The 18,403-nt window shown below is 32.2% G+C and overlaps 3 protein-coding genes and 1 long non-coding RNA gene across 5 annotated transcripts; 2 read left to right on the forward strand and 2 right to left on the reverse strand.

Moving 5' to 3' along the window:
• Positions 1–3,514: 3,514 nt before the first annotated feature.
• LOC145952986 (uncharacterized) lies at positions 3,515–4,253 on the forward strand. The gene is made up of 2 exons (XR_014430497.1): positions 3,515–3,652; positions 3,760–4,253. It is a non-coding gene; the product is annotated as an uncharacterized LOC145952986 (long non-coding RNA).
• On the reverse strand, positions 4,096–5,346 carry LOC109800357 (toll/interleukin-1 receptor-like protein). The gene is made up of 2 exons (XM_020361145.3): positions 4,770–5,346; positions 4,096–4,525 (listed from the first exon to the last, which is right to left on the reverse strand). The coding sequence occupies exons 1-2, from the start codon at positions 5,252–5,254 to the stop codon at positions 4,234–4,236; spliced, it is 777 nt and encodes a 258-aa protein (XP_020216734.1). The 5' UTR covers positions 5,255–5,346; the 3' UTR covers positions 4,096–4,233.
• Positions 5,347–6,385: 1,039 nt separating this feature from the next.
• Positions 6,386–7,694, forward strand: LOC109801650 (toll/interleukin-1 receptor-like protein). Its single transcript, XM_020362767.3, has 2 exons — positions 6,386–7,083; positions 7,263–7,694. Exons 1-2 carry the CDS (start codon positions 6,596–6,598, stop codon positions 7,564–7,566), a joined length of 792 nt encoding a protein of 263 aa, XP_020218356.1. The 5' UTR covers positions 6,386–6,595; the 3' UTR covers positions 7,567–7,694.
• Positions 7,695–9,330: 1,636 nt separating this feature from the next.
• LOC109800686 (small multi-drug export protein) lies at positions 9,331–11,882 on the reverse strand. 2 transcript variants are annotated; one of them, XM_029271614.2, is made up of 3 exons: positions 11,202–11,882; positions 10,613–10,699; positions 9,331–9,942 (listed from the first exon to the last, which is right to left on the reverse strand). In XM_029271614.2, the coding sequence occupies exons 1-3, from the start codon at positions 11,735–11,737 to the stop codon at positions 9,528–9,530; spliced, it is 1,038 nt and encodes a 345-aa protein (XP_029127447.1). In that variant the 5' UTR covers positions 11,738–11,882; the 3' UTR covers positions 9,331–9,527. The 2 variants fall into 2 exon arrangements, with proteins under 2 accessions (XP_029127447.1, XP_020217102.1); XM_020361513.3 differs by lacking the exon at positions 10,613–10,699 and having other exon boundaries at positions 11,202–11,876.
• Between the last annotated feature and the right edge of the window lie 6,521 nt (positions 11,883–18,403).

Raw genomic sequence — 18,403 nt, forward strand, 5'->3', positions numbered from 1 at the left:
ACGGCCCGTTCTGCTTGGAGAACGGCCCGTTCTCCAAGCAGAACGGGCCGTTCTGCTGCACTTGTTTTCTTTTTTTTTTTTTAAATTTTTTATGACTTTTTACGTCGGACCTTCACATGTCCGACGTAAATTTGCGTCGGTTTTCGCGCCCCGACGTAAATTTACGTCTCCCGCTTCTACGTCGGACATTTTTCTGACGTAAAATCCCCTAAACTAACCGACGTAAAATGTGTATTATGTACTAGTGCAAGGTCGAGTCCGAACCTTGAGATCACATTTTCTTAACCAAGGTCGAGTCCGAACCTTGAGATCACATTTTCTTAACCAAGGTCGAGTTCGAACCTTGATATGCCAAGGTCGAGTCCGAACCTTGAGATCACATTTTCTTAACCAAGGTCGAGTTCGAACCTTGATGTTAAAGTTGGGTTCGAACCTTCAAATACAAATTACGTTACCAAAGTCGAGTTCGAACCTTGATATGCCAAGATCGAGTCCGAACCTTGAGATCACATTTTCTTAACCAAGGTCGAATTCGAACCTTGATATGCCAAGGTCGAGTCCGAACCTTGAGATCACATTTTCTTAACCAAGGTCAAGTTCGAACCTTGATATGCCAAGGTCGAGTCCGAACCTTGAGATCACATCTACTTAACAAGGTCGAATTTGAACCTTCAAACAACAAATTTGGGAACTCCTTAAAAGCCCCTTTGCTCTTACATCACTCGGTGCTTGGGGGGCAAGTGTACTGGCCAGCCGAGTTGCCGACTTGTCCCTCACCAATTTGCTGACTCGGTCAAAGGTTTACCAGCCTAACCAAGCAGTAAGCTCATTATTGCCGAGCTCCTCAGCCCGACCATGAAACATGGACATCGGAACACCACATCGGCCCAAAGAGGCCACGTCATCAAACAAATAAAAATACAATCTTGTCACCGCGCCGCCCACGCGTTATGGGAACGAGGTGACGGTTATGACACATGGCGTCATGACAAATAGGCGTACGCGAAAAGTCACGACCCCTTGTCGAGCTCAGTCTTAACTCCTCGACCTACGATCTTCGGAGCTCAGGGGGCTAGTGTACTATCCGTACCGCTATGCCGAGCTCGAGCTCGGCATCACAGCGCGGAGTGACCTCGGACACGCACTAGGCGACGTCGGCTCGCTATCCAATTAGGTCATAAACTGATCTCAGACCCAAGGCCCAACAAAACCCTAATACACACAAAGGTACATGCATTACTTATACGAGACTCATACACTCACAAACACTAACTTTAGCATCGGAGTCTCTTTTGCAGGTACCACCCCCATCTTAGAACATCAACGTACCCGTGAAAGAGGCTCACCGATCTTACCCAGCAGATCATCCCTACCTCAGATTCCCGGTAAGAACACATACCTATAATTAATAGCACACAATCTTTCATTGACTAGCACAAGTAGAAGGATAAGTTATTTGATTAAGATAAGGAACTTTGATTTTACTCTAAAGTAATCTTTCCTTTGACTAGTCAAACATGTATGGCATGACATTCCCAATGTTTCCGAATAAAATATGGAAAATGATTCGGCCTCCGAAGGTGAACTGAAATTCTCTCCGAACGAATAAAATAATAATTTAAATTATAAAATATTAAATTAAATAATTATTTTATAATAAATTTATTCAAAAATATTAATATTTTAAAGACTTGGATCATAATTCGGAGATCTTTTCCAACTGTGTAACATAACTCATAAAATATTAACGGAGACAGACACGAAGCTTCCTTTTGCCGTGCATCTCAAGAGTCAACAGCTCGAGGCAAATAAAAAACTGGAATTTTTATTTTTATTTTCTTAAATAAATTAAATTAAGACTTAAATTTTTATTTTTATTTTTATCTTTATAGCTTTGATGAACTTTGTTTTTAAAGTGGCGTTTAGTGTCCCAAATGTTTTTACTTTTTTAATAATTTAAAGTTGGAAATGTTAATTTCATAAATTTGATTTATCATAAAAAAAAATTGAAAATGTTTTTAATACAATGGTTAAGAGAAATATTTTATTATAGTAAATTATTATATTTTATTTAATATAAAAAAACATTTAATTTTCAAAAATAATACTTATAAACAATCTGACCAAATAGATATAATCATTTTTAGGAATTATAATTTTTTAAAATTTATGATTCTTCGTTATCATAATTTTTGGACATGAAAATTTTGTATTTAGTTAAGGTCTCCTTAATTTTTATAGTTAAAATTTTCATTTTAGCATCTAAACATGTTTTTCTTCTTCCCTTTAGTACCTATCATTCATTGTTATGAGGATTAAAAAATTAAATTTTATTAGACCATCAATTTTATTTTATTAAACTAAAATAAAAATAAAATAATCTGTATAAGAACTTAACATAAAATAATTTATCATATAGAAAAAAAATAAAGTTCATAGAATCATATATACGAACGAAAAGATAATTAAATTAACATGAATTAAAATATTAGATTTCCTTATGTAAAGTAATCACTTGGACTAAAATTTCAAATAAATTATATTATCACCCCAATTCAAACAAGTTTCATTTAAAAATTTTATTTTCTTTGTTAATCAAACCAATAATTAAAGTAAATTTTATAAAATATAATTAAATAAGAATTATATAATATACAAATTGAGTGAGAATAAATACTCATAAACATGGAATGTTGATCGTTGACATTTTCATTTGTGAACTGCTCCGCAATTCAAGGAATTGAAAAGATTTAGTTTTAAAACTGCTTGCACAATATATTATTAGACTTAAAATAAATTTTAAATAAATAATAATATTTTATAAATATATATATATATATATATATATATATTATAAATATAAGTCTTAAAAATAAATATATTTATATATTATTTTAGAGATAAAGTTTTTTAAGTAAATTTTTAATAATGTAAAAAGTGACTTTTTAAATTATGAAACCTTCAAAAAAAAATTATATAAATATTAATGTAAAATATATTTTTTTTGAAGCGAAGATTTTATTAATCTCACTCTTGAATTGACCATAATTTCAAATTTGGGTGCCTTTATTATAATTTGGATAAATAAAAGAAAAAACTCAATACTTTTATATATCTATGATTTATAAATAAGTTTAAATATGTTTTTAGTCTTTAAATTTAAGATAAATTTGTTTTACTCTCTCAAATTAAAAATTAGTATTTTTAGTCTCTATAATTAAAAAAAATCATTTTAATTTTTATACTAAAACTTTATTAGAAAATTTATCAAATATTATCGTATATTAAAAATAATAACTTTAAATTTGAAGAATTAAAAACAAATTTATCCTATATGAAGGGATTGAGGTAGTTAGAAGTACGAGGACCTAAGTTCAATCTTCATTGCGATCATCTTTGTAATCTTTCCTATCTTTACTGAAAAAAAAATTTTAACTTTATAAATATTATAAATGGTGATTTCTCTAAAAAAAAAAATTATAAATGGAAATTTTATTGCTTAATGTAAAAGGATGAGTGGGCAAATTATAGTGCCTGTTGCTTTAGCTAAACATGAACACCACTTGAGGGGTGACGTAAGCAGAGTGCAAAGGTGGAGGGCTGCTTTGGCAGAAGTAGCCAATATTGCTGGCTGGCATTGCTTGGCCAATAGGTAAGTAATTCAATAGGGATTGTATTTGTAATGTTTTTGTTTCCATGTGTTTTTGTTGATAGCGTGGAATAGGAACTGGTGGAAAAATTGCTGTGGATGTGTTGCAGAAATTAAATCATGTGTACGTTGGTGACCTAGATGAGCAGATAAGTAAGTATGAGCAATTATCGAACCTGCAAGCACAACATCTGATGATGGGGAGTGGATTTAATACCCAACTTTGGCGTGATAATTACAGGCAACAAACCAGCGTCTTGAGCAACTCAGAATGGAGAGAAGTGTTCGTCTACTTAGGCTGCCACGTTGAATGTAATATTACTATGAAAATCATTCATTGGATATTACTATGATCAGTTATATTATATGCTCAATAAACCATTGGAAAGACTCCATAGGTCTAAATTTAAAAGGCAAATAATATATATGTTGGTTCGATATGTGGATCCCGATATGAAATCATATTCTTCATTGTTATTTAAGCCATCACAAACCAAAATTACACAAAAGTTATGGAAACAAAATTAACAATAAGAAATCTTATTCCATTGGAACTTCATATAGTATCTGATGAAACTTGAACATTATAAATCAAGATAATTATCAGTGTCTTTTGAATTCTCCAAATGCGAAAGCATGTCAGGCGACAAGCGAAGCATGCGAACACTTCTCTCCATCTTAAGCTCTGTGAGACGCTCAACAGTTGCACGATGTTTTTTCAGATTTTCAACGGAACATATCTTTTTATAAAACTGATGTTGAAGCTTCGCAAGTTGCTCTAGCTTTGCAATCTGCTGATCTAGGTCGCCAACATACACTCGGTTCAGCTTTTCCAACACATCATTCGCAATTTTTTCAATCAGTTCAGATTCCATCCTGTACACCATATATGTAATCATGCTCAAACTCAAACAGTCAAACCTAAACTTACCAAGAAATAATCACAAATCTATAAATCATGTGAAATTTAATATGTGTTTATAATATCCTCAAACCCTAAACAAAATTACCTGGTACACTGGTTGAAGAGTTAATATATTATTAGTGATTTCATCAAACCCTAAATACTTCTAGCTTGTATCGAGATCAAACTCTTAATGTTTGAGAATGAATTAATTACCTATTAACAGAACAATCCCAACCAGAGTAATTAGCAGCTTCTCTGAGAGCCTCCCTCCACTTTTGCAGCTTCTCCATTTGACCCTGCAAGAGTTCCTCATGTTTAGCAAAAGCCTCTGCGTATGTCCCCGTCTGGTTGCGCACGTGGGAGGGATCTACGTCGTAGAAAACGGGCAACACAATTTGGCCCCTCATCTTCCTGCACTCAAGTATTTTGACGAGCTCGTCCAAACACCACTTGGAGTTGCCGTAGTTTTTGGAGAAAACAACGACGGAGAGTTTTGCATCCTCAATGGCCTTGAGAAGTGAGGATGATATCTCTTCGCCTCTCTGAAGATTGTAGTCAATGTATGTGTTGACTTGGAGTCTGGTCAAGGTGGCATGGAGGTGGCCGGTGAAAGTGTAGCGTGTGTCCTCGCCTCTGAAGCTGAGGAACACGTCGTGCTTTTCCTGAGGGGTTCCAGCGGAAGAGGTTGACCATTCCATGTCTGTGTATGGGACGAACTCTTGGTTAAAGGATTTTGACTTTAGAGGTTTTGTTAACTCTTGCCTCTTGCTGCCAATTAAATGTCTTTGTGAACTTCCTCTTATATAACTTGTTTAAATAATTTATTTGATATTTACATGTATATCTATATTGTCAAATAAAATTAAATATATATTAATAGATTTATTGCCTACCCACTAGTTTCCTACAATGCTAAGTACTCTTCCTAAGTTATGCCCCACGGCGGAAGCAAGTTGAAGTGCATGTATGCATTGAAGAACAAAAATGTACACAAAAGTCATGGTTTTAAGGGTGAAAAACTTATAAGGATATCGGCTAGCTTTTTTTTTTTTTTTTTTTTTTTTTAATTTAATATCAAGGAGACCCTCAATCTTGGTGATCAAAGGGCAATGATCATTCAAGTAAATCTTATATTTCTCAACAAAATCTTCTTTATCGGCAAGGTGACCCAAACATATGGTTAATAATGCCTTTGCTTTGAGCCTACTTAAAAGAAATTTATTTTGCATTAAATTTACATAACTTTTTCAATGTCTACATTCAAAGTCACATTTTGTATTTTTAAAAATCACTCTAAAAAGTTCATATCTAAAAAATATACAAATATAATTATTTTGTTAAAAACCTATATCCAAAATATTTTTATTTTTATTAAAAAAGTATTATTATTAATTTTAAAAAACTTCAATTTAATTAAGATCTACTTTAGACCTAATGATATATTAAGTCGACCTTATTTACATGTATAGTAAAATGGAATTTCTAATTTTCTATCATGATATTTAAAGAGGCCAGTTATCTAATAACAATTGTGTTGAATCTAATTGGTAATGGGCAATTGTTCTAGTCAAATTCATCCATAGATTATATTTTTCATATTTAAATAATTAAAGTAGATTAATAAAAGCAAAACTAACTAACTAGAGTGTTGTACATGATAAAACCGACTAATTTATCACTAAAAAATTATAGTCAAACTTCCGAAAACCGGAATATATTTCTACGGTTTGTGTCAAGTTGCAATACGCCGAGTTTTTGCGACTCTTTTATATCCTTTTCACATGCATAAGTTTGACTTTTTGTACCCTGCTAATTCATTTGACCGGAAAGCTTGTACATTTTCATCTATTCACTCTAGAACGAAGCAACCACGAAATTCAAACTCCAGGTTGTCACAGTTCACTGCTCTTCTTTCTTCCTTAATTTGGTTATAGATATATGAATCTATGAAAGGAATAGTATTAAAGAGTTTTACAATATACATATATATTAGTGATATAGAGTCACATATTCAATAGCTATTGTATACATATTTATGAATGGCACGGTCATCATCCTCCTCCTCCAATACTACTCCACAAAAGCACGAGGTGTTCATTAGCTTTAGAAGTGAGGAGACCCGCAAGACATTCACAAGCCATCTTAACGGTGCTTTGGAAAGAGTAGATATCATAACCTACGTAGACAAGAATCTTGAGAGAGGAGATGAAATACCCACAACCCTTGTTAGGGCCATTGAGGAAGCCAAGCTGTCAGTCATTGTTTTCTCCAAAAACTATGCGGATTCTAAGTGGTGTTTGGATGAGTTAGTGAAAATACTCGAGCGTGGAAGGACCAAAAGGCAAATTATAGTGCCTGTTTTCTATGGTGTAGATCCTTCCGACGTGCGGAATCAGAGAGGAAGCTATGCTGAGGCATTTGCCAAACATGAGACAAATTCTGAGGATAAGACCAAGGTGCGAGAATGGAGGAATGCTTTGGTGGAAGCAGCCAATTATTCTGGTTGGGATTGCAACGATGTCAATAGGTAACTCTATCATAAACAGAATTAATGTGTTAGAGACTCTATTACTCACATTTTTATAACAATTTCCTATGCGGATTCTAAGTGGTGTTAGAGTGTGTTGTTAACATTTTTCTTTAATTTTATGACATGTATTGTGTGTGAGAATTTGATATCTTAGTATGTGTCATGTTGGTGAACAGGACAGAATTTGAGATTGTTGAGGAAATTACGAAGGATGTGTTGGAAAAGCTGGATCGTGCGAACGTGAGTGACCTGGATCGGCAGATAGCTAAAATGGAACAACTTGCACGGCTTCAGGATCAATTTTATCACAGCATAATTACTGTGGAAAATTTGAAAAACCGTAACGCAACGATTCAACGTGTCAGAGAACTTAAAATGGAGAGGAGCATCCGTTTGCTTCGTCTCACTCCTGATATGCTCTCATATATGAATCAGAATAATGATAATGATGATGATGATTATCTTTTCCCGTCATTTTAATAGAAATTATTCGTCCAATGTTATGAATATTATCAGTGACATATTATGTACTGCTGCAAAAATTAAATATGTTTGAAAATTTGTAATCTATCTATGTAATATTTGAAAAAACAAAATATTTGAGTTCACATACCATCTCTTTTGCTGAAGCAATCAGTTCACTCAACACCTCCTAGAAGTCTTAACAAGAATGTTATTTCATGTAATTACCTCATATACTATGACTACTAACAAGTTTTAAGGTCAAACTTATTTCCTCGACTTCTGTCACCATATACCAGGGTTTTGTCATTGCCAAATGAAGCTATATAATACCTCTCAAAACATAATAATGTTAGAGAAACCAGTCTTTCACACACAATAGTCTCAATTTCAAGGCTTTACAGAAACAAGTTCTCTTCAAATAAGTTTATCTATAAATACTTATAGCAAAAAGGAAAAAAAAATAAAAAGAATTAAACTTTTTCAAAAATTAAAATAAAATTATACATAAATTAATTTGTAAAAATTCCTCTGTATCAACTTTAAATGCTAATTTTTAATTTATAAATAAGTATTTTATTTTTCTTTCTTGTTTTCTTCTTCTAGAATAACTTATAGAAAAAAAATTATATAAATAAACCCTTAGAACAATAGTACTGCAGAAGACTTTGACCAAAGTCTATGATAACAGTTTTAAGATTTATCATAAATTTGGCCAAACTTTTATTCTAAATAAAAAATTCTATATCATGGCTAAGAAAATTTCTTTAACAGTATTTTTTTTTTTTTATACCATGGTATTGACAAAAATATTTATCAGCTTAGTCAACAACTAGTCTCTCTTAAAACTTTGATTATATTAAGACTATTTCTCCTAATGTCATTTTTTTATCAAACTTAAAACACAAACTCAAAATCTTAAATTGAGGATCAACCACAATACTAGTTACACCAACGATCCTTAGTTCTTTAACCGTGTTCTAAGTGTTAAATTCAAGGTTCACAAGCAGTTTATATATTAGGAGCTCCCAATAAAGTTTCAGCATATATTTTACATTGATCACGGATATGGGCTGAAATTCTGATGAAGGGAGAGAGATTCTGAAGAAATGGGCTGAAATGAAACTCCTTTCACAAGAGCTGTAACCAGTAGCTTGTTAAAGACATTTAATCAGATCAACAAAATCAAGTTCCAGTCTGTAAAATCAGTATTCCTTATAATACAACCAATGTTGTTACTAGAAATCAACCTATAGAGGTATTATCTCCAACCATGATGGGTATTATCTAGACAAAACTTTTCATCGAAAATGCAATGAAGTTTGGACAATACAAGACAACATACACTTTGAACATGAACATACCTAAAAGAACTTGAGGTTTTGGGATGCTGCAATATAAATATTTAAACAAAAAGTGGAGGTGCTTGTTAACACTACATACATATAAGGAAAAGTAGGTTGACAATTGAGATACAAAATTTTATCGGACAACCATTAACAAATGAATATTCAGATTAGAGGTCATTTATCAAATTCCCAACAGCAGATAAATCGAATAGCAAAATAGACTTAAGATGCACAACAAAGCTTTAAGGACACTCGGCTTTAATTTAAAGAGCCAGATACGGTGTGCTCCATCTTAAATTGCTAAACTACATCACACAAAAAAATGAAATAAAGAAACAAAAGATGCACCACAGAGTTATAATTTTATTAGGTCTTAGGTTTCCCAATTTAAGTTATACTCCACATGAGAAAAGAAAAAATTATCAGAACAGGATTCTCTGCAACAAGGGATATCAGTGGCTCTTAGCTTTATAAAATCAGAAAAAGGGTATATACAAAAAAGTCATTTTTACATATCATTGAACTAGGATGCTCTATTATGAAAACATAAGCAAATGAAAACCAAGAAAAAGAACAACTAAACTTTAACACTTGTCTTTGTGTTACTAAAGGAAAATCAGACATTTCACGTCAATTTGACGAACTCAAACCTTTTCTAAGATTTCTAAGGATGCTCCACATGAATGTGGAAACAATGAAAAGGATGACACCAGTAATGATAGCATACTTCATACCAAGGTTCACTAGCAAATTTACCAGCAACCCAGCAAATACAACACCAAAGAAATTAGCAGATACGGCCTCCCAAAATGGCATATCAAGAATGGATGCTATAAAGGCTCCAGTCCAAGCTCCTGTCCCAGGAAAAGGAACAGCCACAAACAACATCAGACCAAGCCACTGAAACTCCTCCACTGGACCAGCCTTCTCCTTGGCATTCTCAAACAGCATGTCAAGGATTCGCGATGCAGAAGAGCTCCTCGAAGCAAGGAAAGATGCAAATCTTTTCAGGTAGAGCACGATGAATGGCACAGGGACCATGTTCCTACATCAATTACCCAAAGCTGGTTCATCCAACCATGGGAGAACTTCCAATACTACCGAAAATCAATCTAAATCACATTAAAAGGCAGTAAGGAAACATCTTCTAACAAGCCAACATCAAACCCTCTTCTCCCCGTGAGTTAAAATTACATAGGAAAATATAGAGCTTGTTTGATTCATAATATACATTTTTGTTTTAAAAACTGATTTTTAAAATAATTTTACACTACAGTGCTACACAATAGTCAGTTTCTCATCCAAATTTAATTGAAGTCTTGAAACCATAAATATTTTTCTCATTCAATCTTCAAATGTGTTTAAGGTATGAAGTCCAGATACTGCAAAAATGGAAAACTTTTAGATAGTATTCAAAAAGTATCCAATCTTTTATTATTTATTTTTTAACCTTTTTTCTAGGATACATCTAAATATGTATCCGAAAAGCTCGCCTTAAGCTTCTTGTGCAGTCATATTCTTCCTAAGGCTGTGATAGAAATAGAAGTACATACTCCTTTATTCAACATTGGAAGAAAAAAAAATGGATCCAAAAGGGGTAAAACATTTGGTTTGTGTACATTTCAACCTTCAACATTTTTTGGTGAAAAATGATAGCTATAAAAAAAGAGAGACAAGGTAGCAAGACATTAGTGGGGACATGAAGACATATATACCATCCATTTGATGATGGGGTTGGACTTCTTGAATTGGTGTTGTCTATTGTCTCTTGATGAACCAGCCTTAGAAACTGTGTTTTTTTTCTAGATGAAGGTATCAAAAGATAGAAGAGTGGTACAATTAGCATTAGACACTAATTTAATAGTGACGCATTTGAGTCGTAGGATATTGTATAAAGTCAATATTTGTTTTAAATTCTACCATAGATACTGGTATAGTATTGATATAGCCAAAAATTGTTTCTTTTTATGATCACAAATATATTTTTGGGAATTGTGTTCATCACAAATATGCCGAAAGGACAAATAAATTTTAGAAATAAAAAAAACAGATTTTAGAAACAGTAAACAAACAAGGTCATACACTCATAACTAGTCCAAGTGATGGACCTGATGGTGCAATATCACAATTCACTAGTTCACAACAACTGAACAAAGCAAACACATTATCCATGAGAAATCCTAGAAAACCAAGCAAGGGCAAATGGGTAACATGATTGCAGTGAATATCAATAATATCTCATGCAAGTTAGCAAAAGAAGGGTACTTAAAATAAGTTAATTAAAAAAAAAAAAAAAAGACTAACCCCAGAATGGATAACAGTGTTAAAGTGGTTGGGTTGAGTTGCATCCAATAACCAACGGGTATAGCCCCACGAAGCTCAAGCACAGGAAGAGTGGCAAGGGTGAACACCACAACCCCATCAGGCCAACCCAATTTCCTCAACGAATTGGCAATGTTGAGGCCAAAGCCAGAGGCTTTGATGGAATCAACAGCAGCATTAGCATCCCTCGAAACAGCAAACCAAGCCAGTGAAAGAGAGGCCCATAACAGGACCCACAAAGCGAATTTGACTGGCTTTTCCTCAGAAAGCAAAAACCTTTCGGCTTCATCAGCAGGGTCAAAGCCTTCATCAGAAGAAGCTCTTGTTTGGGTCGGTGAAAATGGAGCAATTGGAAAAGGGTGCCTGAAATAAGGGGAAGCATGAAGGGTTGAGAAGAAGTTTGGTTTAAGAGAAAGTTTGCCCCTTTGGATTAGAGGATGGGCATTGGAAGGTGAAATCCCGTTGTGGGGTTTTCTGAGGTGGAATGGGGATGTTAGTGACAAAGCTGAGGCAGCCATTAACCCAACAAGTAGGGGAAATGAAAATTCTATTTGTGGGAAGGGAACTTATGAGTGAGAAAGTATGTTATTCAGGTTCATCATTTTGAGTGAGTGAGGCTAAGGTTAAATGCCCTATATATTATCAACTTTGTTAGCTTGAATTGAAGAGAATAGAAAATATATAGATAATGATGTATTTAATTTGCGATTTGATGATGGAATTTTATACTGTTGTTGTGTGTATGGTTTATTTAAAGTTTTTTCTTTTAACAGAGAATAGAAAGCTTTTTTTTTTTCTTCTTCTAAAATGTTTGAATTAAAGGGGAAAGTGATGTTATGGTAGGTTTTAATTTTGACCAATGATACATAGTCCAAAAATTTATTCCAAATCATATTAAAATATTAATATTTTTTAATAAATTTATTATAAAATAATTATTTAATTTAATATTTTATAATTTATATTATTATATTAATCGTTTGGAATCATTTTTCTTTAATTTTATGTTAGTTTTGTGTACAGAAACAGAATGGAGAAATAAAAGGGATAAAAATAAGGAGGAAAAGTCTTGGATTGGGCATTGCGATAGAAACAATGGGAGGAGTTAACAAGGTGGTTCCGACTTCTGGTTTGTTGCGTACTTCTTAGCCTGTGCCGTAAAAAACAACGGGTAAATACATATTTTGGTACTTATAATAATTATTTGTTTTAATTTAGTCTCATTTTTATTTTTAGTTTCAATTTGGTCCAAAATTAATTAATTAGTTTTAATTTAGTCCCTAATAAATTAATTGGTTTCAATATGAGATTTCCGTCCAAATTTCTTTAACAGTCTTAATTGTTGGCCACGATGCATAGGTGGATGCCACGTGAATGCCAATTTTTTTGAAAACACCTGGAACCAGAACGGCCCGTTCTGGTTTCAGAACGGGCCTTTCTGGTTTCAGTTGTTTTCAAAAAATTTGTCATCCACATTGCATCTACCTATGCATCTACGTGGCATCCACATGGCGAACAGTTAACTCCGTTTAAATAATTTGGACGGAACTCCCACATTGAAACCAATTAATTTATTAGGGACCAAATTGAAACCAATTAATTAGTTTGAGACCAAATTGAAACAAAAAATAAAAGTGAGACTAAATTGAAACAAATAATTATTATAAGGGACCAAAATAAGTATTTAGCCAAAAAGAAATGACTGACGGAAAAAGAAGAGAAAAAAGAGAGAGATGCGAAGAAATGTAAAATAAATAAATAAATAAAAAGTTAAAAAAATATAATAGAAATAAGTTTAATTTGGTAAAGAAGAAATAGAAAGAAAATATAGTGAAAGCTTATTTTTTATTTATTTTATCCATAAATATTAAATAAAATTTATTTTATTATATTTAATATTATTAGAAGTTTATTTTTTATAAATAAGTTTATTCAAAAATAATAAATAAAACTTATTTTTGTTATTATTATATTTATTTATTATTATTATTGAAAGCTTAATTTTTAAGTAAGTTTACTTAAAAATAATTTATTTTTTATTATTGGTGGTGGTGGTGTTGAAAGTTTAATTTTTATAAAAAATTCTATAAAAATAATAAATAAGAATTGTTCTTACCGGAAATCTACTGTAGAGATGATCCTCTAAGTAAGATTGGTGAGCCTCCTTCGCTGGTACGCTTGATGTTCCAAGATGGGGGTGGTATCTGCAAAAGAAACTCCGATGCTAAAGTTAGGATTTGTATGAGTATGAATCTCGTATATATAATGCACGTACCTTGATGTATGTTAGGGTTGCGTTGGGCCTTGGGCCTGAGATTAGTTGTGATTTGATTAGGTAGAGGATCTCGCCTAGACCGGGATTCCCCGAGATCAGTTACGATCTATTTAAGTGCCGAGCTGACACCGCGTGACGCGTGTCCGAAGTTAACTCGTGCTGTGGTACCGAATTCGGAACTCGGCTTCGAAATACGGATAGTACAAGAATTATTTTTATTATAATAATTTATATATTATACATAAAAGGTCTCTTATTTATTTAAAAAGTGAAATTCTTCAAAAAAAAAAAAAATATGGAGAAGTTTTACAGAACTCGTCTCAAATTACTTCTTCTTTTTTTCTCTCTTCACTCATTTTAAACACACTCTATTTTTCAACTTCTCTTCACTTTCCTACACTTTCTCTCCCTTTTCTACAATTTCTCTCTCCCCAAGCACACTCTTAAGAAATATAGTGAGTCATAACCAAGAGAAGATCCAACCTTTGATTGATAAGTGAAAAATATTGGAAATATTCACTCATTGTAAAATCAAGTTTAATTAATTATTTATTTATTCATATTTTGTTAAGTATATTTTTTTAACAATTATATTAAAACTTATCAACATATGAAATAGATCATATTAAATAGAGAATATTTGTATTGTATGTTGTAGAAATAAATTATTATTTCATATTAAAAAAAGAATATTTGTATTGTATGTTGCAGAAATTAGTTATTATTTTTATTGATAAATATTTTGCATTAATTTGTTACTTAAAAAAAACTTTTCGGACACAATTTTGTAATTTAGAAAAGGGATGGGACAACTAATATTATTCATCAAAAGCAGTCACATAAGTTAGATTCACGTCATGTGAATGTCTATTTATTATGTGTTTGATTTCTTTAATTTAAAATTTAAAAATACGTTAATGGTTAGTTTTTGTAGGAAGAACGACGTTAATTTTTGTAGTTGAAAATTGAAATATAAGCCGTAGTTAAACATTAACGTGCCTGATCATTTTTTTTAGAAGCGTGCTATATTTTTTGTTTTATTTTTATATAGGTGCTAGATTGTTATATCAATCATACGTGGAAATATTACTTTATTTTGGACAAAATTAGCTTACAAAATTTTTTCACTTAACACCATTAACAATATTGATTGAAGTAATTGTAGTGCAACTGTGCAAGTAACAACCTACAATACAATATATTTTTAACGTGTCAGCATTAATTGTTTTTCTTCCAACTTCTAGTGGCTAGCTTCCATGAAATATCAATAATTAATAGTAGAAACAGGACGTTAACCATAAAATATGACGAATCAATTATGTGAGGAATTTGCAACTTGAGCAAAATTTCAATAAAACATTTCTTAGTGGGTTCCTCGTTGACTTCGAATGTCTACCCAAAACGAGTCCTATCCTTCTTTTTTCAAGTTATCTCTCACTTGATGATACCAATGTCATTGCATTGCCATTTCTGAATCAAACAACCTCCCCTCTCTTGCATTTTCTTTTTGAGACTTGGAACTTAGAAGATGGTCGAGACTGTAGTTAAAGGTGCTCTTTGGAAATTTGACCTCTCTCATTGAAAAAAGTTAAGACAATTTTTGGGTTAAGATCAATACTTGGAAAAATAACACTTACCCAACTCATCTTTAATCATGAACAGGTAAAAATCACTTTGAGTTAAGAATTTGGATGTGTTTTTGAAGATTTTAGTTTGAAGATATTAACAAAAACTATCATCATAGTAGTGTCTAGACATGCATGTGAGGATTTGGATCTGAATCCATTACAATGAAAAGTTGAAAACTTCTAGATTTGGTTAAAAGAAAAAGATATTTGCTTGTTTTGGATGATGTGTGGGATGATAAGCAACCAAATTGGCAGAAGAATTTGTATTCGTTTAGTGGGACCAAAGCTGCTTCTATTTTTGTCAATACTCGTCTTCCAACTGTTGCATCACTAATGGGAAAAGTACCTCCTCATGAATTATCAATGCTATTAAAAATGATTGTTGGGAGTTATTTAAACATCAAGCCTTTGGACCAAATGAAGTAGAGCAAGTGCAAGTTGTTGTCATAGAGAAGGAGATAGTAAAGAAGTGTAGGGGGATTCCTCTTGCAAAAAAAAAAAAAAAAAAAAAAGTACAAGGAGATCTTTTACACTTCAAAAGAGAAGAAAAAAGTAATGTTATGTTATGTTAAGGAAAGCAACATGTGAAATTTACCACACAATGAGAACTTTGTAATGTTAGCCTTAAGGTTAAGTTACTTGAACTTAACAATCAAACTTAGACAATGTTTTGTTTATTGTGCAATATTTTTCCAAAGATGACATAATAAAAAAGACAAGATTTAATTGACTTTTGTATGGCTCATGGATTCATTTCGTCTAATAAAGTATTAAATGTTGAAGATATTAGTAATGATGTGTAAAATGAATTATATTGGAGATATTTTTTTAGGATATTAAGACAGATGAATATGACAAAGTTACAAAATTCAAGATGCATGATTTTGTTCATGATCTTACATAATTTGTTGTAGAAGATGTTTATTGTGCTACAAATGACAATTTTGTAACTAATTTATCTAAAAATATCCACCATCTCTCCATTCATGAGTCAATTTCATATGAGGTAGCCAACTCATTTTAATTGCAACAAGTCAAATCTTTGAGAAAATGGATATCGAGTAGATATAATATTGGGCAATTGTTTGTTCCTATGTTCAAATGTTATTCTTTGTGGGTGCTTCACTATGAACAAAGAAAAGAATTGTCATCTTCAATTGATGATCTAAAACATCTAAGATACTTGAACCTTTTGGGTGGTATCTTTGAAACTCTTCTAGAATCATTATATAAATTATGAAATTTGTAGATATTAAACCCAAACAGTTATGAATGTCTCCAAAAGTTATCTACCAATTTAATATGCTTAAAAGCTCTACAAAAGCTATCTTCGATTAGTTGTTTATCATTATCAAACTTGTCTCCTCAAATAGGGAAGTTGACTTCTCTAAGGAATTTAAGTACTTACATAGTTGGCCAGGGAAAATGATTTCTTTTGGGAGAGTTGGGACCACTAAAGCTTAAAGGATATCTTCACATCATGAATATGAAGAGTGAAAAGTATAATGGATGCTAAAGAAATCAACATGTCATGTAAGGAATTGAAGCAGATGTGATTATTGTGAGATAGAAATAAAGGTCAGAATTACAAGAAAATGTTCAAGAGATTCTTAAAGTGCTTCAACCTAATATCCAACTGCTTCAGAGTTTTGGCATGGAAGGATATAAAGGTGCCTATTTTCCGAGATGGATGCATATCCTTCTTTCAAATATTTAACTTTTTTAGAGTTGTCAGATTGCAAAAGCTATTTAGAACTTCCAACATTCGGGGAATTACCTTATCTACATGAAGAGTCGAATGGCAGTGGAGTAACTCATATGGCCCTGAAATATGTGTTACTTAGGAAGCAGCCAAACGTAATAAGGTTATCAAGAAAGGATGAGAAAAACATGTTCACATACCTTTCTTTACTTATAATTGATTAATGTCCTAAATTGTTGGGTTTGCCTATCCTAGAGCTATCAAATTGGATCAAAATTCGTGAGTCAACTTGACTCACTATAAGTTTGACCTAAGTTGGACTATAAAATTGACTTGTTCTACTTATAAGAAAAAATTGGTCTAACTCACTTACAATCCATATCACTATGAATCAACACTATGAGTCAACTCATGGTGAATCGGTTTGTTTCACTTAATATACTTTTTTATTTTACTTTTTAGATTCCCAAATGTTAATTTATATAAATTTTGTACATATTAGTTGTGAAATTATAATAATTAGTATCAATTTGATATATTTGTCAATATTTTATCCACAAAATTAATTTTGTAAGTTGATTAAGTTAATTCTAAAATATAAGATTATAATATATACTTTTTATAAAGTTCAATAATTTTTTTTTTATTTTTTTATAATTTTATTAATTTAAATAAGTTAACATGTTGATTTTTTTAAACTCACCTAATGGTGAGTTGGATTAAATTAGTCCACTTGTTATTCAATCCATGATAGGTTAGGTCGAATCGGATTGAATTATCCACTTTAATAATTCTAAGACCCTAACCATCCATCTATCAATGATCTATGTATAAAAGGAAAATGCAAATCAACATGTACCAAGTTCAATTCATAAATTTATTACTCTTGAATCCCTGTGGATTAAATGTAATGAAGAGTTAGCACACTTTGGGATGCTACAAAAGCTTACTTCTCTTAGGACACTGCGTATGAATTGGCTCCCCAAACTTGAACACTTTCCAAATGGGATGCTACAAAAGCTTACTTCTCTTAGGACACTGCGTATGAAATGGCTCCCCAAACTTGAGGTACTCCCAACTGACATTATTCACCTTAAGAAATAAGAAATTAAGAGGTGTCCCAAGTTAAATGTGTCAGCAGGTTCTCAGGTCCTAACTTGTCTTGAGGACTTGGAGATTGAAGGCTGCAGAGAGGTGGAAGATTTGCATGAGACTTAACAATATATGATTGCCCCGAAAGAGTTAACATTAACAAATCTTCAAAACTTCAAATCCTTGCCTAACTGCTTTGCAAATCATCCGTTGCTTCGCCAATTGTCCCAAGTTGGCATGTCTTTCAATGAGCCTAAGACTTACTAGTTTGAATAGTTTGACAGTTTACAATTGCCCTGAATTAGCGAAGCGATGTCAGAAAGAAAGGGGAGAGGACTGGCCAAAAATATATCATATTCCACATATTGTGATTCGGAGTTGGCCATGAATATTATATTGTGGATGTTATTCCTTCTTGTGTGTGTATATTTACAACGTTCCCCTTCCATTTAGGACTTTTTTAATATCTTTTGGCGAATTGTATCAA

This window comes from Cajanus cajan, chromosome 11 (genome assembly GCF_000230855.2).
Source record: "Cajanus cajan strain Asha chromosome 11, NIPB_CcT2T_4, whole genome shotgun sequence".
Lineage (NCBI taxonomy): Eukaryota > Viridiplantae > Streptophyta > Magnoliopsida > Fabales > Fabaceae > Cajanus > Cajanus cajan.